General features: G+C 46.2%; 1 protein-coding gene across 4 annotated transcripts in view; it reads right to left on the reverse strand.

Annotated features, from left to right (window-relative positions):
- The window catches only part of CNIH3 (cornichon family AMPA receptor auxiliary protein 3), a 281,351-nt gene that overhangs the window by 111,280 nt on the left and 146,676 nt on the right, over positions 1-23,395 (reverse strand). Inside the window, exon 1 of one of the 4 annotated variants that reach the window (XM_067729650.1) lies at positions 10,382-11,494. The exons of the other annotated variants lie outside the window; for them this stretch is intronic. Coding sequence (XP_067585751.1) covers positions 10,382-10,462 — 81 coding nt within the window. The 5' untranslated portion in view covers positions 10,463-11,494. Of the gene's footprint in view, positions 1-10,381; positions 11,495-23,395 lie in introns of those variants that run through there. 4 annotated transcript variants of the gene reach the window in all.

Here is a 23,395-nt window from a genome sequence, read left to right on the forward strand (position 1 = left end):
GTCGTCACTCAAGTGGGGGAGACACACTCAGGACCGGGAGTCCAGTAAGTCCATCCTCCTGGCCAGAGCACAGCTGTTCCTCATCAAGCTGAGAATGAAGATAAATAAGAGCTTTTCCGGCAACTCCCCTGGGAAAACACATCACAGGGCCTGTGGTAACAAGTTAACCTTCGCTTTAGAGAAAATTTTGCTTTCTCCGATTACAGGGGAGGTGACAGTTAAACTGAAGAGCTCAAGTAGTGAACATCTGTCATTTTTTTGGTCACTCAACATCCATGCCCCCTTCCTACACCGGTCTGATTTCCTCTGGAGAATTACCTCTCTCCCTTTGAGCACAGTCCTGGTGGGAGGGTAAACCCAGGGGCCTGTCTTTCCACCGGGGAGGCCTGGAGATCCCTGTCTTACCCAGGCTCAGCCCGTAAGACTCTCCATCCTTAGAAGGAGAATCAGGGACAGAAGACAGAGCGGGCAGCAATCAAAATCAAGGTTATCCCGTTGCTGTAAGTCTTGTTTCCCAGGCTTTCCATCCTTCTAGGAGCACTCCAATTCTATTTCCATAATTCCTTCTTTGATTAAGGTGGCCTGCACTGATTTCTAAGAACCTTAATCAGTACATTGCCTACACAGAAATCTGACACCGAATGCCCAGGGAGGCCATTGGAAAGGAAAAGCTATGACAAGAGAAAAGGAAGAGAAATACAAGATGCACGTAGCAAGCACTGGATGAGATGCATATAGCAGGCAATGCAAGGACCACAGAATTCTGGAGCTGGACAGGAGCTTAGGGAGCACTTGGCTCAGCACCTTCATTTTACACACACGAAAACAAAAGGCCCGGGGAGATGCAGGGACTTGTCTAAAGCCCAGGGCAGCTTGCTGAGAGCTGCTGCAGCAGCAGCTCATCGGCCTCATTAGCTGTCAGCCCCTTTCTAGGGCAGGCCTTTTGGTTCTAAAACTGCCAACCAATGAGAGAAAAGGATGTCAAGCCCAAACACATTTTTCTCCAGTCACTTTTCTCCAGTCAGCACATATGCTTGGTTGGTCTCAGCTCAATTTCCTCATCACTCTCCAGAACCTCCAAGCAGAATCATCGCGGGATAAGTCACAGTCCGGTAATGACGAAGTGGCTTTACGCTCTCAGCATCTGGTCCCTGCCCCTAACTCCAGACAGTGACTCCACGCGCTCTAAGAGGCCGGCTTTCCCCATGCACGGCCCCTCACACACTCCAGTTCAGTGACTGTTACTAATCACCTCCCCCTCCATCCTCCAAAGTGGCCAACGTCAGCTTGATGCCACCGCAATTCAGAACGCCTCTCAGGAATCTCCAAGCCCCCCGCGATGGCCTGCTTAGGATACAGGACAATGAGAATAAACATTCTATGAAGATTTCAGGCCGGCCCATGGGATTCACTGGGCCTGTACCATCTCCCAGTGAACGGAGAAAGGAAGATGGGAAGCAGCATCTGTATATCTGTTCAACATAAAATTTAGAGACCGTTGGCGCAAATTTGTTCTCTTTGGCCCCGGTCTGCCTACAGCTGCTGTGAAGCCTCCACAGCTGGCAGTATGCCTGGGTGGACACAGACCGGACACGTAGCTCCACCTCCACACACACACGACCAGACTGGACCCCTCTCCCCTGACACACCCGAGGGTGGGTTACCTCAGGCCGACAGACGAGAGCAGTGCCATGTATTCCAAACCCATCTTCCCCGCACTGGAGTCCCCCGTATCTCAGCCTGACACCTCCCAATTTCCGTTTCTTCATTTTTGCATTCAGGGGGACTAGAATCTTTTGGCTATTTCCATACCCACAGCCCTTGAATGCAGTTGTTGCTAATTCCTTTCTCAATAAGGTTCACAGAACACATTTAAATATTTTTTTATCCAAGATACAAATGTCTCTATTATATAGGGGACCATCTGGGCTGCTATCGCTAGCTGGCTATGTTGCTATCAACTCTTTTTTTAGGGTTCATGAATCAGTTGCCAATAAGGAAAAAAAAAAAAAAAAGAAAGTCAGCTCCAAGACTCTGCTCTCCTCCCCTGCACTTTTCCTCAGCAGGAGAGCTTTATGCCATCATCAAAATGGACCATGTGAACACAAAAACAGAAAAGATACCTAAAACTAATGCTCTGGAAATATCAGCCCACAGTTCTAGATGCCTTGGGGGAGGGAGGTGGTGTCAGCTCACTTCCCAGCGCTCAGGCCCTCCAGCTGGGCTAAGTAATATTGTGTGGCCTCCGGCAGAGCTAAGATATATGCAGAGGAAAAGGAAGAAAAGGAAGCAGTAGAAAAAGGGGAAAAGGAAGGAAGGAAAGAGAGCCGTCAAGGCCTGGGATCCCTAATGCCAGGGACTCACCAACAACCACAGATGCCAGCCAGCCCGGAGCACCTGCCGGGCAGCCCGGGAGCGGAGCTCTGGGTGCAGGCCGCTGGCCAGGGAAGGAAACAATACAAATGGGAAGCCAAAACCGGAAGAGAACGCGAATGGGAAAGCTAAGGAACGGAGAGAGGGGGATGAACCTTTGATTCACAGTGGCCTGGCCTGTAGTTTCTTCCTCGCTAGAAAGGAAAGGCATCCAGAGAAAAGTAATCAGTGTGTCATTCAGTTGGAAACATGTCCTGAGTACAGACCTACAGTTTTTACAGACACTGCAGAGGACAAGGGGCCATGGCTCCATCTGGCCAGACGGCATCACAGAAATACGACCTCAGCTCACCAGTAGTCCCAGGTGTTGGTTGTACTCAAGGGCAGACTATGCAGACACAGGTGGGGGCCCTTGGCCCCGACCCTCTGCGTGGTGAGAAGCAGACACTGGGTTGGGTACGAGTGCATAGTTAATTGCTCCCACTAAGCCATTCAACCCCAACCGTGTGGACTGCAAATGGACACACAGGGATGCCCCACCTCCTACACCCACCCTGACCCCAGAGAGACAGAGAAAAGCTAATTCCATCCTCCCAAAATTTATGGCCAGGTAAGTGTGGGATTTGCATTGCTGGGGAGTATTTTTCGTTGTGGTGTTAATTGTGTGCACGTGTGTGTGAATGACATTTTTACAAATCTGGTTTGTCTTTTAAAACCACTTTTGTGACCCAAGGCAGATTAAAGAGACTAGGAAATGAAGCCATTCTCCAAACTGTCTCCCTGTGGGCTGAAACCTGCTTCACTTCCAAGCCCCAGCAGTCCCCAGCTTAAGAGCAGAAATGAACTTGAGTCTTTTTTTTTTTTTTTTTTTTTTTTTTCAGTACGCGGGCCTCTCACTGTTGTGGCCTCTCCCGTTGGGGAGCACAGGCTCCGGACGCGCAGGCCCAGTGGCCATGGCTCACGGGCCCAGCCGCTCCACGGCATGTGGGATCTTCCCGGACCAGGGCACGAACCCGTGTCCCCTGCATTGGTAGGCGGACTCTCAACCACTGCACCACCAGGGAAGCCCAAACTTGAGTCTTTGACTCCTCTGCGGCCCAGGTAAGGTTGCCTGGTCCGCCTCCCTGGCAGCCACCAAATGAAGTGCTAGGCCTTTGGGCCTCCCATTGATTCAAGAGCTGAAATGCAATGGTTTAAATGAACAACAACAACGAATTTTTGTACAAGATCCCTTCGTTCTCAATGTCAGGTGCATTTCGCAGTTCTCACATACCCAAAACATTCTCAGGCCTAAAATCTTGGAAAACACTGCTAGCTCTTTCTGATGAAATCCCTTGGAAGAAATGACTGTGGTCAAGGGATGACGGCAAACCGCAAGATTTGTCTCTGGTAAAATCTGTTTAAGGAGCATTTATAACTTCTGACAGCTAGGACCCAATGCTAAGACTTGAAGAAAGATTCCGTAACTATTTTATTCACCTAAAAGACCTGAGGATTCCAGAGTGATGTAGCCAAACAGACCAGATATTTAAGCAAGCAAATAAACATGGGCTGTTTGGGACCCTACTGTTGGTCCATCCTAGAGGAACACAAAGAGAAGCAACGCACAGGAGCCAGAGGGTCAACAAAGGGCAGAGTTGGTGCAGCAAAGACCAGGGACCAAGAGAGTTCCTGCTTGTAAAATCAGAGGAGCCACTAAAAATTAAACACAGAATTACGATTTGATCCTGCATTTCCACTTGTGGGTCTATACACCAAAAAAATGAAAAACAGGGTATCACAGAGATATTTGTACACCCATGTTCACAGCGGCACTATTCACAAAAACAGCCAAAAGGTGGAACCAACAGATGAATGGATAAACAAAATGTGGTACATACACACAACAGAATATTTTCAACCTTAAAAAATATGAAATGCTGTCACATGCTACAACATGGATGAACAATCAGGACGTTATGCTAAGTAAAATAAGCCAGACATAAAGGACAAATACTGTATAAATCCACTTATATAAGGTACATAGAGTAGTCAAATTCCTAAAGACGGAAGGTAGAAAGGTGGTTGCCAGGGGCTGAGGGGAAGGGGGAATGAGGAGTTATTGTTTAATGGATATGGAGTTTTAGTTTGGGATGATGAGAAAGTTCTGGAGAGGGATGGTAGCGATGGCTGCACGACCATGTGAATGTACTTAAGGCCACTGACCCGTACGCTTAAAACTGAGTTAAAATGGTCAAATTTATGTTATGTCTACTTTACCCAATTAAAAAAACAATTTTTTTTTAATCAATTTGAAAAACTAGAGGAGCCAGAGACAGCCCAAAGTAGAAACTGCGGGGCTAGGTGAAATCACTTTCTCTCTCAGGTAACCAGGGCAACACAGAGAAGGTTGAGCAAAAGGTAGCAACAGGATAGAACTAGAGAAAACAGACTGCTTGACCAGGCAGGCTGAGTCTCAACCTGGGCTAGAGTAATTAACTGACGGAGACTGGACAGGAACACCCAGTCCAATTCAACACACGCTGAATTAGCGTCTGCACAACCTTTGTCTCTCCAGGCCTGTATGTAACCGAGGCCCTCACAAACCCTTTAGCTAGAGCAATGGACTTGTTCATTTAGGACAATGGCCTCGGAGTCAGGTGGTGATGAAGGTTCTGTTCTCAGCACCCCGTCACAGACAGGAGTGCCGAGGCCTGTGGTGGTGGCCAGCCCCGGAGGGCGAAGCCATTGTCTCTGACAGTGGCACCCGGCCCTGACCCTGGCCGCTGCATCCCGGAGGCTGTACTGCGCTGACTCTCCCTTCCGAGTCGAGTCTTGGAGCAGATGGTAGGAGCAGCTGCCAGTGCACCCAGCACCCACAGCACCCAGCCGGACAGCCGGACAGCCACCCAGCCGGGCCAGTTCCCAGGCACTGCTCCCACAGCCAGCCACCACAGCCCAGAGCCACAGGCTCCCTCGTTTCTTTGAAGGGGGAGTTCTGAGTTCCCAAGCCAAACGAGGCTACCAAAGATGGGACGTTCATTCCTCCTTTCAGGGCCAGCCACGCGCTCCCCACGTGGTCACTGTGTCCTCCTAAGTTCTGCAAATGCATAACGTGGACATAAGGGCCCTGCCCTCCATCTGCTTCTCCTGCACGTAGACAGCCCAGGCACACACATGTGAAAGTGTGTCCTCATGCAAGGTCATATGTGCACAAGAGCAAGAGAGCCATGTGAGCTGTCTCGGGAGTCTGTGGGAGGCTGGAGTGAGCAGAGTTGACGATGGTGAGATGTGAGCGAGACAGTGAAAAAACTGTGCAGAATTTAGATCCAAGAGGGTAGAAGTCTCTCCTTTTGCAAAGAGGAATAAAATGCACATTTCCAGGAGGCAATAGAATCTACCTATGGAGTTGGGGCTGTGAGACGGCAAGAGTGGGAGACTGGCGGCAGGGGTAGGTAGACACCACTCCGTGACAGGCCCCCCCCCCCAACACCAAACTGATGTGGACATTGTAAGATATCCTGAGATCCCACCCTTAGTCTGCAGTCCCTGTGCCCTGTAGCAGGGACTGTCCCAACCAAGTCGTTTAATGACTCCGACGCTTCGCACAGAAATGTTGGTGGCTCTGTGAGAGTCCAAAAGCTTAATCTTGGTTTAGCTATCTCTTTTAGTGTTTTATACTTTGGCTGTATTTTAGCATATGTAAGAATGTCTCCTGTTTGCCTCTCTTTCTATGCCAAATTAAGAATATCGCCAGCCTCATCATTAAGTTGTATGAGGATTTACCGAGCCCCTTCTACATGGCAGGCACAGTTCCAGACTCCGGAGAAACCATGGTGAGCAGAAAGGGGCCCTGCTCTCGTGGCGCATCCTCCTGTGCTAGCTCTGAGGCAGTGGAGAACCAGGTGGAGGCACCAGAGAGGAGGGGAATCGGGGAGGCAGGAGGTGCAAACATCACATGTCAAAGTGAGATACCGGCGGGGGTGGGGGGCATGGGGATGCCTCGGACAGAACACAAAGTGGAGACCAGATAAGACATGGCTAAGAGCTCAGCATCATATGAATAGGCCAAAGGAGGGTCCTCAAGGGACAGGCTATCGTCAACCCCAGGCATCCTATCATTTATGTAAACCCATTTTTTGTTTCCAGATGGATAATCTGAGAAACTGAGAGGTTTACTCAGTTCCCTGTGACAGAATCTCTGACAGGCTAGAACTGGCTGAAAGGATCAACCATAAAGACATTTCACCTAGCAAAACTGTCCCTCAGTACGTACTACTTGTTATCATCTGTCAGGGCCCCGTTAAAACTCTCCAGTAGCAAATGCTGCCGGGAATCCAATGAAATATTATTGGGAATTAATTTTAGTTGTATGTTGTCAAAACTCAGAGTTTTAAAAAGTGACTCTAGATATTAAAAAAAAATTTTTTTTAACCTGAAATAACTGGTATGAATCTTTGATCTTCCCAAAGAATGGTTTCATCTGTCTTTATATAAAAGAGACAGTGTGCAAACAGGCTCAACCAAGCTGGAGCTGAGAGGGCTCTTACTAATAAACACTGTTCATTTTATATTGGCTGGAAGCAGACATCACTTCACATCTGAAACCCTTTAGAACACTTTTTTTTTCTTCTAAACATCCAGTATGCAATGTTTTAAGATACACGTATACACCATATTTGGAAAAAGAGACACCCAAATCTCTTCTGGATGATAAGATTAGTAGTGATTTTGTTCCTTTATTATGTCCCTGTACTTTCAAAATTTGGGGCAATGAACCTGTAGAATTTTATAAGCAGAAAAATAATTTTTTTAAAAACGAAATAGAATTTCCTCTTTTTAAAAAGGATACATAGTATGTTTGGTGTCATCTTCTTCTTGTTTCAACGCCAATCAGAAATTCCAACTCCAAATATTTCATTTATACAGAGAAAGGTAATCGTTTGGATAGAAACATTATTCACTATTATCAAAGTTAAACAATCCAAAGGCAGTGACTAGGGTTAAAAAAAAGGACACGGGCCTAAGAGTCTCAGACTCAGCTAAAATCTCAGATCTAATACATCCCAGCTGTGCAACCTTGGGCAAGTTTCATAACCTCTCTGATACAGTTTCTTCATCTGTAAAATGTCAGTTGTGAGGATGAAAAGGCTGCCTGGGCAGTAAGGGGCCATGTGCCTGATGGTATGAAAAGCCACACACACACACAACAAAAAACCAAAACCCTCGGTTTTATTCTGCACCTTCCAAATGTGACAAATGTACTCAAAGACAGTGGCTCATATAAAATAAATTGGTAATTTGAAATCTTCTCATTTGAAAACAAATGCGGATAAATTTTCAAAGTAAAAACCAAGACTGGAAAGAAATGTGCTACAGCCAGCCACATCCATCCTTGTGTCCAGACCTCCAGTGGGAAGAAGAGGCAGGTAAACAGTTGGAGGTACATCTGAGGGGTCCTCTGTAAATGCCTAAGACTGGCCTACTACAGACACTCAATAAATAGTAACTACTCTTACTATCCCTAAGTAGGTGTGTACCATTAAATAAGAAAAAGTGCTAACCTCTTATCTTACAACCCAGACATGGCAGTGGGGTGGGTCTTTTAACTGCTATATACTGTTAAGTGCCCAATTCACTATTTGGGATGTCAATATAGAGTAAGCAATCAATATGGTTCGTCAGATCGAGAAATATACAAGGAATATAAGCTGAAAAGAAAGCAAACACAGAGTCTAACACAGACCAACATAAATTTTGGTTGAAATAATTACCCGCCTATAACCAACACCCACACACACAATGCGTACACAGATTGTGTCGATGTGTCTCAGATTTCCCCTTTCAATGTTCAGCGACGAAAGCAACGCAGTAGGGCTTTGGGATGTTTGATTTGGACAGAGGGAGAAGGAAAAGACTAGGAAAGGAAAAGGGGCTGAGACTGAGTTGTTACCGCAATTTGAATTCAAAGAGCACAAATTCTTTTCATCATTAGAAACTGGAATCTTGCCAGGTTAGGGATGAGGTCAGGACCTGACCCAGACTTGGAATCTGACTGCATTCAGCTACCCCTAGACAAGGGGGTGAGTGTTGGAAACCTGAAGAGTAGAGGCCAACAATGGGATCACAGCAATGCCGGATTTTGAGTCAAATGTCTGTTAGTCAACCAGGTGCACAAACCACCCATTTAATTAACCTGCTCTTGAATTATTTATTGTCTTCCCGACTGAGAGAAAATTATTCTTTCTGGTTACCTGCTTGGCTTCAAGGGCTAATTCAGAGAACTCCAAGCCTGACAGTTTGATGGAGGTCTCTGGTACCTGCCACTCTCTGGCCAAGGCAAAAACATAAAGAAACAGCAAATAAAGTATTTCTGAAGAAGAGAGGCAGTTAGCCTTCTACATTGCAAACGCCTCACCAAATCCGAAGCAGCACAGAAAGCTCCTTTCAAACACATTAGTAGAGGTCCACTGCACTGTTTGGGCACGATCTGTTCTGTACCCCTTGTTCATTCTAAGTTAGGTAAAGGTTTGTTTTCCCTTAACAACTGTCAACAACTTCAAGGCTCAGTTCTCCACTGCAGATCAGACCCAGCCTCCCCGTGCAGAGGAAGAGGTGGTGCAAAATCCCATCACTTCTCACTCGCAGCATTTTTGATCAGTCCCGAGATTCCCGTGTCTGAATTCCTCCTCTCTCACCCCCAGACTCCTAAGGCAACTGATTCACAGACTCACACCATCTTAGACATCAGGGGAGGCTTGGAGATCATCCAGGTCAACTTTCTCACTTTTGAGATGTCTTCCCTAAGGTGACATGATTAGAAGTCTTCCTCCTCCCGGGGTTCCCCTCCTCCCTGCCAGAGGGCCTTGTCCAGGAATTCACCTTGGGATCCTTCCCTGCCGCCTGACTTGCTGGGCAGGAAGACGCACTGAGGTGCTTCTCCTTCTAAAACGTGTGACCTTAACCATTCTTCCCACCAAATTTCTGAGGGTGAAGCCAGGGAGCTTAAACAACCTCAGAGGACCAAGTTCTGGGAGTTCAACTGACTTGGCCAATGTTGTGCTGTCTTTATGAGAGAATCAGCATTCCTCACGCCTCTCTCCCTCTCTTCAGAAGTACTCTGTCCACTATTCCCACACCACCCCTGCAGAACCAGGACTCACCACGACTGCCCTCAACCTGGTGTAGCCCCAGGAAGGGCAGCACGCAAGTTTGTGCCCGCTGGAGATGCTGCGCACCTGGCCAAGCGGAGATGTGCTACCTGTAAAGTCTTTCGGGACTTGGTTGTCTCGGTCCCCAGGAAGGCAAAGGAGGAAACTCGCCCTCCTCCACCTCTCTCTACGTGACCACCCTGCACAGCCTCATTCACGCCCGTCTTTCCCCAGTCTCCCTTGCCTTCTCCTCGCTTTTCTCTCGTCCTCCCCGCCCGCTGCCTTCCTTGCCGAACCCCATCACCTGGTTCCCGTCCACTCCGCTCCCCGGGCCCGGCCTCTCCCTACTTCCTCTTACAAGGCGCTCCCGTCGTGTTTCCACTTTGTCTCCAATTATGTCTAAATGCAACCCACCACAGATGCTGACATTTTAAATGTTTAGTTGTTATAGTTACTTGACTAATTGCCGGGCCGACGGTGGCGCTTCTCCTTCGCCTCCCGCGGGCAGCAGAGGAGGCGGCCGGGGAGGTTAAGGGGGTAGATGGGGCTGTAGACGCTAGTCCCCGGGGTCTGGGACACAAGGCCAGGCCCTGGCAAGGGTGCTCTGCCCCGGAAACCGGCGGTCCGTCCGCCTACAGCCAGTAACCAGGGCACCGAAGGCGCGCCCGGCCTCAGGATTGCAGCGAACCGTCTCCCGCCCTGGGACAACGGAGCGGCAGAGAGTCTAACCTCGGGTGCGCCGCAGCCGGCCTCCCAACCGTCCACACTCGCAATGTGGATAAAGTGAGGTGGCATCTTCGGGAACCTGAGGAAGGAGGTGGCCAGGGGCGCGTTTGGGGGCGAAAGCAAAGAGTTATAAGCCGCTGCCGGTTACTCACGTGCCAGATGGCGAAAAAGATGAGCGCAGCGCACAGCACCAGCGACAGCATGTAGCAGAAAGCAGCGAAAGTGAAGGCCATGGCCGGCCGGGAGCCGCCCGCACTCCAACCCCACCACACACAAAGCAGCGCCTAGGAAGTCGGTGTCCCCCTCAAGGACCGCACTCCCTCAAAAGGGGGGCAAAAAAGGTACGCCAAGCGGAAAGCGCCTTGAGGGTCCGCGAACGGGGCCAGGATTCCCGCAGGCTCTGGCGACCCGGGACTCCTGCTTGTTTGCGAAAATAAGTGCGTCGGGCGTCGTTGGCGGGAACTGTCCCCAAATCGAGGAAGAAACCAAATCAGTAGAGAACTCCTGCAGATTAGCGTCAACCGGCGAGCTTCTCGAGACAACACGGCGAGGGCTGCGAGGACTCCACGGAGGACCGCGTGAACAGCTCCCGTGGCCCCGGAATCCCAGGGAAGAGCTCCCTGCCTTCCGCGCCTAAGCCACAGAGAAGAGCCGACAGCGCCGCTCGGGACTCTCCCGCGCCAGCCAGGAGCCAACGGAGAGCGTCCAGCGAGGTGCCCGGGCAGACCCCGAGCTGCTCCCAAGTCCCTGGAGAACAGGTCTTCAGGTAGCCGGGAAGAGCCAGGTCCCCTTGGTCCTGCGCCCCGGACGCGGATTCCACGGCTTCCCTGCGCTCTTGGGCGCGCCCGGCCCCGGCCCCTGCTGCGGCCCCCGGCCCACCGGCCTCGGTAATACAAGTTCCCCGGAAACGAGGGGTTGGACCGGGCCGGGCACGGGCTCCAGCCCAGCGGGCCTGCTCCCGCCCGGGCAGCTGGAGTGGATCTCAGGCCAAGAGCTGCTCGCCGCGGAAGCTCGCTCCACCTGCTGCTGCCGCCGCCTGTGCCACTGCGAGAAGTGAAGACGCGCAGCCGGGGATCCCCTCCCTCTCGGCTCCGACTCCGCCGAGCACGCCCTCCCCGGCGGGCGGAGACTGAGGCGGCCGGGGCTGGGGAAAGGTGGGCGGCCAAGAGCACGCAGGATCCCGGTCGCCAGGATCCCGGTCGCCGCCGCCGCTGCGGTTGCGCCAGCCAGCCTCTCCGAGGAAACTTGAAGCCAGCGGCGTAGGCGGGGCAGGACGGCCGCGCCGAGGTGGGGCTGGGTGGGGAGGAGCAGGGACTCTTTAAACACGTGCGTCTGGAGGAGGCGGGAAGCTGCGGAAGGGTATGTGTGTACCTCGTATCTAAAGCCTGCAGGAGCCGCTCCGTTTCTCGCCACTTGCTCGGGAGTGGGAAATGTGGCGCCGAGGGAGTTGGAAGCGTGTTGGTTGGGCACACAGGACAAGCTCTTGGAACCCAGGGTTGTTCGGGTGGGTTTTCCCGAGCTGTGGATTTAATACTCCGGGCTGCGTTTGCAGCGCGTCCCTGAAAAAATTCTGCGTGAGCGTCTTTCACTCGCCGCCTCCACCCTCCCCCGCCGTCTGACCTTGGGAATGAGGAAACTAGACTTTGAGGACTATTGTGGGCCGGAAAGACAGCAGCAGTGACTCTGTGTGTATTGGTGTTGGTCTAAAGTGTCAAGAGCATGTGCTTTTGCAGTCAGACTCCGTTCTAAGAGCAACTTTCTAAACCTCTTTAAATCTCGGTTTCCTTATCTGCATAAGGGTCAACATGTAATTGCCTCTAGGTCTACATTGCACCGCCAAGCGCAAAATGAAAGTGTGGGGCTTCTTGTTTAAATGTATTGATATATAAAGAATTTCTAGATAGCAACCGGCAGAGTTTTAAACCAGGGGTGAGGCCCTTCTGAGTACAGGACTTCCCCCGCCCCACGCCCCGCAACTGTAGAGGTTGCATACCTGTGATTTCAGCCCTGCTCTGTGTTATATTTGTTGCCACTTTATCTTTCACCAAAGTATGTCTCCAAGTATAAAGTTTCATTAAGGAAAATTTGCAAATACAGAGATGGGAAAAGATGAAGCAAACGCTATAATTTACCACCCTCAGACACCACTAACACAAAAGTGGTTGGTATATTTCTAGCTCTATTTTTGCTTTTTACTTGATATCAATTATTTCTTTTAATTGTTGTAATTATACTGCATAAATTTTTGTAACACCAAAACGATACGATAATCTCAAAGGGAAACTTGACCATTCAATATTTGGAGTCCCTTTAAGGCTTATCTGTTGTCATTTGTTTCTGCTGGTTCTTGCTTCCGGAGTCCTAGCACCTCATCTGTCTAGTAATTTTTTATTGTATGTCAAACATTGTTTTTAAAAGTTCTTGTGGAAATTTGAGGTCTGAGATGATGTTATCTTCCTCCAAAGAAAATTTTCTACTTCATTTACCAAGTGTCTAGGGGAAATGAACACTCTAGAATTACCTCAGTCCAATTTCAGGGATTGAGATTCGTGGGCTACCCATTGACTGTGGTCTGTGTAAGGGTTGGTTTTTTTATGGTTCACTCTTATTCACATGCAACAGTCCTTTTGGATCCCAAGCCAAAGCGAGTGGGTTTTCAAGTCCCAAGTCTTGGTGGTCCTTGGACTCTGACTTTTGCTCCAACCCTGCAAAGCACTAAAAGCAGCCTCTCAGCCACCTGTTCTAGATTAGCAAATGCCTCTAGGGCAAAATTGACCCCACGTGCTAGGCTGATGCTTCTAGATTCCCAACCACTCTCAGAACTTGACCCCAGTAATTTCTTACTCCCTTGTTGAGTCTTTGGTGCTTTTAAGAAGATGTTTTTATATTTCATCCAGCTTTTAAAATTGTGTTCAGTCGGAGGATTGGTCTGAATTATCTAGCCCAGCATTACCAGCAGCAGAAGTCTCTACGTCAGAAGAAATTTTCATTATCCTACCACTCTGACTTTCAAGTCTCCATCCATATCACAGCCTCTATTTTTCTTGCCCTTTCCCCAGCCATGCTTTATTTAGTTTTATTGGTTATAGAATGGTATCTCAGTAAAGGTGACTGCAGTGGTAGAATTTCAGAAAATAAGAACCCCAGGCCGTTACTATTTATTCAACAACTGTTGTTTAGTACCCATATGTTGTGGGCATCGTTAGGGATCCACAAGGTTCCCAGTCTAACTGCTGAGGTAATTAATAACTCTTTCACCAGGCAGTGTCTTAAAAAAAAAAAAGTGGCTATGACACAGTGTAGGAAGACAAGGAATAAAGTGATTAGAAATAGATGTTGAGTGACCAACTAAAGTGTTCTGCACCCAATTCCTATGTGGAGGATTTTCCCACATCACCACGCAACCCTCTGAAACCAGCTGGTGACCTACAGTTCAACTCAATTCTGACACTGTCTACCTGGAGATAGTATCAGATTCTACAAGTTAAGGGCTCAGTCTCATAAGCCAGTCCTCCAATTCAGATGCCAATCACAAGACCAGGTTGTTACCTGTGCTTCTGCTGGCTGGCTGTTGATTTGGAGGTTCCAAGGACTCCTTCCTTGGGTTTGATTAATTTGCTAGAATGGTTCACAGTACTTAGCAATCTAGTTTACATAGTAGATTACCAGTTTATTACAAAGGATATTAAAGGATACGAATGAACAGCCAGATCAAGAGATACACAGGACAGAATCTGAAAGGGTCCTGAACACAGGAACATCTGTCCCCATGGAGTTTGGGATGCACCACCTACAGCGATGGGTTCTGATTCAGCAACATGGAAGCTCTCCAAATCTTGTCCTCTTAGACTGTTGTGGAGGCTTCATTACATAAGCATGATGGATTAAATCATTGGTAACAGAGTCAACCTCCATCCCCTCTCCCTTTCCCAGAAATCAGGGAGTGGGACTAAAAGTTCCAACCCTCTATTCATGGTTGATTCCCTGCACAGCTAGCCCCCATCCTTATGTGCTTTCCAGGAGTCACAGCATTAACATAAACCCAGTTGTGGTGGGAAAAGGGGCTTATTGTGAATAACGAGACACCATTTCACCTTTCTGACTCTGAAGTGATTTCAGGAACTGAGGACAAGAGACCAAATATTATCACAAAAGATGTCCCACTGCTCTTATCACTGAGGACATTTCAGGGGTTTTGGGAGCAGTGAGCTAAGATGGTGGACATTTGAATGACCAAATATATTGATATATTTCTTATAAATCATAATATGCTGCCAACCTACATTGTTTCAGCTACTGTAGACATTGAAAAGCCAATTCCTTGATTTTCTTCCTAGCCACTGTGCAGGTAGGAGTGGCCATGTGACACAGCTTGAACCTGTGAGATGTATACTTCTTTTTACCTGGAATGCAAACCTGATGCCTGGAGGCACACCAGCCATCTTGTGATCATGAGAAGGAAATCAACACATTAAGAATGGAGAAGCCAAAAAGACAGAGGGAGGAAATACCATTGACATCATAACTGGGCCACCCCACCGGCCCTGAACTTCCTATTCCCTCACTGGTATAACTGCAGTGAGTGTGATACTCTTGAAAGATTTCTGTTCCAGTTGGTAAGTATTACAGTTGCTGCAGCAAACAGGAAAATTAATAAATAATTAAAAATTCTAAATTAAACTCATTCATTTGGGCCAGTTGTCATAGGATGTCACAAGGATCATTGATAAACGGGCCTCTCGGATGCTTATTTATCACAGAGCACACCATGCTATTGACATCCTGGTTTATCACTATATTGAAATCACGTGGTTGCCACTGATTCTAAATAGTTGTTACTTTACTTGTATTCGTGCATTGTAATGCTTGTGTAAGTGGTAAATGTAGTGTTTCAATATTTATAAACTTAAGAATTTATAAACAAAATATTAAAAACAAACCCACAGAATAAAGAGAAAACCAACATGGATACATTTATTAATGTTCCATTTAAATATCATACAACTCAATCTTCTGAGCCTGAAAAGAACAAGCAATATTAATATTGAAGTATAGCCTAGAATACTTACTGTGTGGAAATCCTAACGACCTGAACATTTTTACACTGTGCAAGAATCAGTGCAAATGCACACAATACTTTTTATTTCTTTAATGTAAAATAATTAGATTATTTTAACAAAGATATAAGTGTCTCATCAGTGCTAGGGATGTAAGTATGGGATGCAAATGGTGCTCTGAGTTGACTGTTAAAAGATTTAGATATTCATCAGAGTGGCAATCACATTTTGCCAAAGCTCATGGTTCAATAAAAGAAAATTGTAATTACCACTGAGAAAAACAATCAAAAGATCAGTTTCACACAATAATGTATTTGAAAGAACAAAATCTTCTAAGTTTAACAAAATGTTGATTAAATGATTAAAAATATTAAGAAAGTACCTTTTAAAAGGTTAACTAACACTAGCCAGCATGTGCTTAAACACAGTCAAGCATGTCCAAACATGAAATATCCAACAGCCATTTTAAAAAGGATAGTACCTATCTAAGAATGCATTACATTCTAGATTTATGTTCCCACTTGTTGGAAAACATATATCTACTGAAATGAGAAAACAACTTATTTTAAAAGTTATAAATCAAAAGAGTAAAAGATTCACTTTCTATGAACCTTCAACTGTTTCATATAAAAGCATATTAAAAATTTATTTTAAAATGAGAAATTTTAAATTTTGTTGATCTCGTGGAGTTGGAAGGAATAATACTTGAAATAATGACCAAACTTTATTGTCAATGTTTAAGAAAAATGGTGTCAATGAGATATATTTTCATGGCAACTTTTTGTTCAGACGGTGCTAGTGCCTGTGTGTTAGGGAGAAAGTCTGGTATTTCAGCCAAAATTTTAGAAATGTTTTTAAATGTTTTTAATTTGGCACTAAGTCACTGTATTCAGTTACCCCTGGATGATGCAATGAAAGACGTAAAGTCAATAATTCACTGTAAATTTTTTTTCTTGCAGCTTTGTATTTATTATTGTATTAGTCTGCTACAGCTGCCATAACAAAATATCACAGACTGGGTGGCTTAAACAACAGAAATTTGTTTTCTCACAGTTCTGGAAGCTAGAGGTTCAAGATCAAAGTACCAGAAAGTTTAGTTTCTGGTGAGAGCTCTCTCTCTGGCTTGCAGGTGATCGCCCTCTCACCATGTCTTTACATGACCTTTCTTCTGTGCACACACGGATGGGGAGGGAGAGGAAGAGGGAAAGGAATCTGTGTCTCTTCCTCTTCTTATAAGGACATCACTCCTTTCGGATTAAGGACCCACCATTATGACCTCATTAATTTTCATTACCTCCTTATAGTCCCGATCTCCAAGCATTGGGGGTTACGGCTTCAACATATGAATTAGTGGGGGACACAGTTCAGTCCACAACAATACCATACATCAAATAAACAAAGAGAATTAAATAATATCTCTGATGATCTGGGAACTGAGGCTAAAACTGAAAGAATTTTTGATATCAATGAACAGTTTGTAATGCTGTAATGCAAAAAGAATTTAGAAAAAATTTTTATTGAAGTATAGTTGACATACAATATGATATTATTTTCAGGTGTACAACACGCTGATTCAACAATTATATACACTGTGAATTGATCACCGTGATATCTAGTAACCGTCTGTCACCAAAGTTATTTTGATATTATTGACTACATTCCCTGTGCTATATATATATCACCCTGACTTGTTATTTTATATCTTTTTTTTTTTTTTTTTTGTGGTACACGGGCCTCTCACCGCTGCGGCCTCTCCCGTTGCGGAGCACAGGCTCCAGACGCGCAGGCCCAACGGCCATGGCTCACAGGCCCAGCTGCTCCGCGGCATGTGGGATCCTCCCGGACCGGGGCACGAACCCGCGACCCCGCATCGGCAGGCGGACTCCCAACCACTGCGCCACCAGGGAAGCCCCTGACTTGTTATTTTATAACTGGAAGTTTGTATCACTTAATCCAGTAAGTGTTCAAGAAATGGATGTGTACAGATGGATGGATGGATGGATGCAGTTATCGGTCTGAGTGGTATGGTAGTTGACTTAAACTAGTCTGCCCCACTGATGATGAGCAACCTGCAGATGGACCATATCTACCCCTTACTTATTTACCTAAGAGCACTTACTACTCTGCAGGCCCAATAAACACGGCACAATCCATGCCTCTAAGGAACTCAGAATCTAACAGAGATGCACAGAGCCATCTATGATAAGAACCTCAACAGAGGAGTGCAAATACTTGTAGAGGCTCCTAGGACAAGGCTTTGGACGTAGAATGTGTTCAAAGGGAGTATTTTTCACTGAATTGAATCAGATGACAAACTAGTCGGGAAGCTTCGAGCTTAAATTTCCACTTGCAAGCTGTGTGACTTTAGTCAAATTACTTACTTCATCTCTCCACGCCCTGCAGATGTGTTTCAGTTCTGACATGAACACCAGGTATAAGCCAGCTTGGCCTGTGCAGACAGGACCCAGCCTTTCACAGAAGCCACATTTTCACAAAAGAATGGTGGGGAGAGGGACAGAGGGGGACCAGGGAGGGACTTGAACCCCAAAACTGACCATTTCAGAGGGTCCGGGGGTTAGGGAAGCAGAGGTGTGGGAGGCAGCTCCCTGCTTATGTTCTGAACTCGTCTAAGTGTCATCTTCCTGCCAACGCTGCCTTCTGTGGAAATTGTGATTTTGCTATTATTAGCAATGTTAAACAGGCACTGTAAACAGATGGCAAACAATGAGCCTTTGTTAGAAACACCCCATTTAGTTCTGGGCCCTGGCTCCTTCCACACCTGGATATATAACGTCTATTTTAACAATACCACTTAAGAGGCAGCTGTTGTGTCAGGGGAAATTGTCTTACATAGAAACTGTAGAGCTTTCAGGAAGAGGTTCATGGTACATGCTGGAGTCTGGCCCTTTATCCTCTTAAAGCATAGAAGTGGATGCCTTCACATACAGGGCAGGCGTTATTATTAACATGATAAGTCTGTGCTGCCGTTACTTTTTTTCTGTTTGCTAATTCAGAGAGGAGACTGGAGGGTCTGAGCATTTCTGTCAGTTGTGAAATATATTCCCATGCTTCCCACGTGCTGTGAGCAGGCATGCCACCCTTAATAACAATTTCAGGAGTCCTGCAGAAAATCTGAGGCTACTAAGTTTAGCCCCACAGCTTATGAGTCTGTAACTCACAAGATTAATGTTGAATCTAATTTTATGGAGTCTAAATATTACTGCCATGATTTCCTTTCCTTTCTTTAATGTGCTCTGAGAGTCCCATCTCTTCTCCTTGAGCTTTTCCACACCTCTGTGCTCTACCGGCATTTCTGTTTTTAAAAGCTGTGAGTCACCACAGACTTAGAGAACAAACTTATGGTTAGCAGGGGGAAAGGGTGGGGGGAAGGGATAGTTAGGGAGTTTGGGATTGACATGTACGCACTGCTATATTTAAAATGGATAGGGACTTCCCTGGTGGTGCCAGTGGTTAAGAGTCTGCCTGCCAATGCAGGGGACACAGGTTAGATCCCTGGTCTGGGAAGATCCCACATGCTGTGGAGCAGCTAAGCCCGTGTGCCAAAACTATGGAAGCCCACGTGCCGTAGAGCCCACGAGCCACAACTACTGAGCCCACATGCTGCAACTACTGAAGCCCGCATGCCTAGAGCCTGTGCTCTGCAACAAGAGAAGCCACCACAGTGAGAAGAGTGCACACCGCAACAAAGAGTAGCCCCCACTCACTGCAACTAGAGAAACCCCACGTGCAGCAACGAAGACCCAATGAAGCCAAAAATTTTTTTTAATAAAAATAAAATAAAATTGATAACCAACAAGGACCTACTGTATAGCACAGGAAACTCTGCTCAATGTTATGTGGCAGCCTGGATGGGGGGAGGGAAGTTTGGGGGAGAATGGATACACGTATATGTATGGCTGAGTCGCTTTGCTGTGCATCTGAAACTATCACAACATTGTTAATCAGCTATACTCCAATATTAAATAAAAAGTTTAAAAAACTAAAATAAAACACACACACACACAAATAAATAAAATAAAATAATTTCACTGGGAACAAAAACGCTGTGCGTCAATTATTCCATTTTCTCAGTTCTTGTAAAGATTATCTGAAATCATTATAAAGATCAGAGTGTCTGTATACATGCATGCGCGCGCATGCACACACACACGCATTTGGAATGAAGGAAGTTCTGTCACATTTGGACAAAACAAGTCCTTGAAGCGTCATCTGCATGAGCACCAGATGTCACGATGACCCCACCATTTAACAACAGCAACCGTTTATGTGTTCTGCGAAAGTATGGATAAATAGTGGTTATTAAGAATCCTGGAAAGGGACCTTCAAGACGGTGGAGGAGTAAGACGTGGAGATCACCTTCCTCCCCACAAATACATCAAAAATACATCTACATGTGGAACAACTCCTACAGAACACTTACTGAATGCTAGCAGAAGACCTCAGACTTCCCAAAATGTAAGAAACTCCCCACATATCTGGGTAGGGCAAAAGAAAAAAGAAAAAACAGAGACAAAAACATAGGGATGGGACCTGCACCTCAGGGAGAGAGTTGTGAAGAAGTAAAAGTTTCCACACACTAGGAAGCCCCTTCACTGGCGGAGACGGGGGGTGGCGGGGGGGGGGAGCTTCAGCGCCACGGAGGAGAGCACAGCAACAGGGGTGCGGAGGGCAAAGCGGAGAGATTCCCACACAGCGGATCGGTGCCGACCAGCACTCACCAGCCCGAGAGGCTTGTCTGCTCACCTGCCGTGGTGGGCGGGGGGCTGGGAGCTGAGGCTCAGGCTTCGGAGGTTAGATCCCAGGGAGAAGACTGGGGTTGGCTGCATGAACACAGCCTGAAGGGGGCTAGTGCACCACAGCTAGCTAGGAAGGAGCTCGGGGAGAGCTCTGGAACTGCCTAAGAGGCAAGAGACTGTTGTTTTGGGGTGCGTGAGGAGAGGGGATTCAGAGCACCGCCTAAATGAGCTCCAGAGATGGGCGCGAGCTGCGGCAGCACGGCTATCAGCGCAGACACGAGACACAAGCATGAAACGCTAAGGCTGCTGCTGCCGCCACAAAGAAGCCTGTGTGCAAGCACAGGTCACTATCCACACCCCCCCTCCCGGGAGCCTGTGCAGCCCGCCACTGCCAGGGTCCCATGATCCAGGAACAACTTCACTGGGAGAACACATGGTGCGCCTCAGGCTGTTGAAATGTCACACTGGCCTCTGCCGCCGCAGACTCGCCCGGCATCCGTACTCCTCCTTCCCCCCTGCCTAAGTGAGCCAGAGCCCCCTAATCAGCTGCTCCTATAACCCCATCTTGTCTGAGTAAAGAACAGACACCCTCAGGAGACCTACACGCAGAGGCGGGGCCAAATCCAAAGCTGAACCCCAGGAGCTGTGCAAACCAAGAAGAGAAAGGGAAATCTCTCCCAGCAGCCTCAGGAGCAGCGGATTAAATCTCCACAGTCAACTTGATGTACCCTGCATCTGTGGAATACCTGAATACACAACGAATCACCCCAAAATTGAGGCGGTGGACTTTGGGAGCAACTGTAGACTTGGGGTTTGCTTTCTGCATCTAATTTGTTTCTGGTTTTATGTTTATCTAGTTTAGTATTTAGAGCTTATTATCATTGGTAGATTTGTTTATTGATTTGGTTGCTCTCTTCCTTTTCTTTTAATATATATGTATTTTTTCCTTTTTCTCTTTTTGTGAGCGTCTCTGTGTATGCTTCTTTGTGTGACTTTGTCTGTATACCATTGCTTTTACCATTTGTCCTAGGGTTCTGTCTGTCCATTTTGTTTTCTTTTGTACAGTTTTTAGCACTTATTATCATTGATGGATTTGTTTTTTAGTTTGGTTGCTCTTCTCTTTGTTTTTTTTAAATTACATTTTTATTTTTAATAATATTTTTTATTTTAATAATTTTATTATTTTTTTCTTTCTGTCTTTCTTGTTTTTTCTCCCTTTTCTTCTGAGACGACTGACTGACAGAGTCTTGGTGCTCCGGCTGGGTGTGAGGCCTGAGTCTCTGAGGTGGGAGAGCTGAGTTCAGGACATTGGTCCACCAGAGACCTCCCAGCCCCATGTAATATCAAATGGCAAAAGCTCTCCCAGAGGTCTCCATCTCAACGCTAAGACCCAGCTCCATTCAACGACAAGCGAGCAACAGTGCTGGACACGTTATGCCAAACAACAAGCAAGACAGGAACACAACTGCACCCATTAGCAGAGAGGCTGCGTAAAATCATAATAAGTTCACAGACACCACAAAACACGCCACCAGACACGGTCCTGCCCACCAGAAACACAAGATCCAGCCTCATCCACCAGAACACAGGCAATAGTCTCCTCCATCAGGAAGCCTGCACAACCCACTGAACCAACCTTACCCACTGGGGACAGACACCAAAAACAATGGGAACTACGAACCTGCAGCCTGCAAAAAGGAGACCCCAAACACAGTAAGATAAGCAAAAAGAGAAGACAGAGAAATACACAGCAGATGAAGGAGAAGGTAAAAACCCACCAGACCAAACAAATGAAGAGGAAATAGGCAGTCTACCTGAAAAAGAATTCAGAATAATGATAGTAAAGATGATCCAAAATCTTGGAAATAGAATACAAGAAACATTCCACAAGGACCTAGAAGAACTAGAAGAACTAAACAAACAAACAATGATGAACAACACAATAAAAGAAATTTAAAATTCTCTAGAAGGAATCAATAGCAGAATAACTGAGGCAGAAGAACAGACAAGTAACCTGGAAGATAAAATAGTGGAAGTAACTACTGCAGAGCAGAATAAAGAAAAAAGAATGAAAAGTACTGAGGATACTCTCAGAGACCTCTGGGGACATTAAATGCACCAACATTAGAATTATAGGGGTCCCAGAAGAGGAAAAGAAAAAAAAAAGAGACTGAGAAAATATTTGAAGAGATTATAATTGAAAACTTCCCTAATAGGGGAAAGGAAATAGTCAGTCAAGTCCAGGAAGCACAGAGAATTCCATATAGGATAAATCTAAGGAGAAACACGCCAACACACATATTAATCAAACTATCAAAAATTAAATACAAAGGAAAAATATTAAAAGCAGCAAGGGAAAAACAACAAATAACATACAAGGGAATCCCCATAAGGGCAACAGCTGATCTTTCAGCGGAAACTCTACAAGCCGGAAGGGAGCGGCAGGACATATTGAAAGTGATGAAAGGGAAAAACCTACAACCAAGATTACTCAACCCAGCAAGGATCTCATTCAGAATCAACGGAGAAATTAAAACCTTTACAAACAAGCAAAAGCTAAGAGAATTCAGCACCACCAAACCAGCTTTACAACAAATGCTAAAGGCATTTGTTGACAATGAAAACACAATGACCCAAAATCTATGGGATGAAGCAAAAGCAGTTCTAAGAGGGAAGTTTATAGCAATACAATCCTACCTCAAGAAACAAGAAACATCTCAAATAAACAACATAACCTTACACCTAAAGCAATTAGAGAAAGAAGAACCAAAAAAACCCGAAGTTCACAAAAGGAAAGAAATCATAAAGATCAGATCAGAAATAAATGACAAAGAAATGAAGGAAACCATAGCAAAGATCAATAAAACTAAAAGCTGGTTCTTTGAGAAGATAAACAAACTTGATAAAACATCAGCCAGACTCTTCAAGAAAAAAAGGGAGAAGACTCAAATCAATAGAATTAGAAATGAAAGAGAAGTAACAACTGACACTGCAGAAATACAGAGGACCATGAGAGATTACTACAAGCAACTCTATGCCAATAAAATGGACAACCTGGAAGAAATGGACAAATTCTTAGAGAAGCAAACCTTCCGAGACTGAACCAGGAAGAAATAGAAAATATGAACAGACCAATCACAAGAACTGAAATTGAAACTGTGATTAAAAAGTCTTCCAACAAACAAAAGCCCAGGACCAGATGGCTTCACAGGCGAATTCTATCAAACATTTAGAGAAGAGATAACACCTATCCTTCTCACACTCTTCCAAAATATAGCAGAGGGAGGAACACTCCCCAGCTCATTCTACGAGGCCACCATCACCCTGATACCAAAACCAGAAAAAGATGCCA

This window comes from Pseudorca crassidens, chromosome 2, assembly GCF_039906515.1.
Source record: "Pseudorca crassidens isolate mPseCra1 chromosome 2, mPseCra1.hap1, whole genome shotgun sequence".
NCBI classification, from domain to species: Eukaryota; Metazoa; Chordata; class Mammalia; order Artiodactyla; family Delphinidae; genus Pseudorca; species Pseudorca crassidens.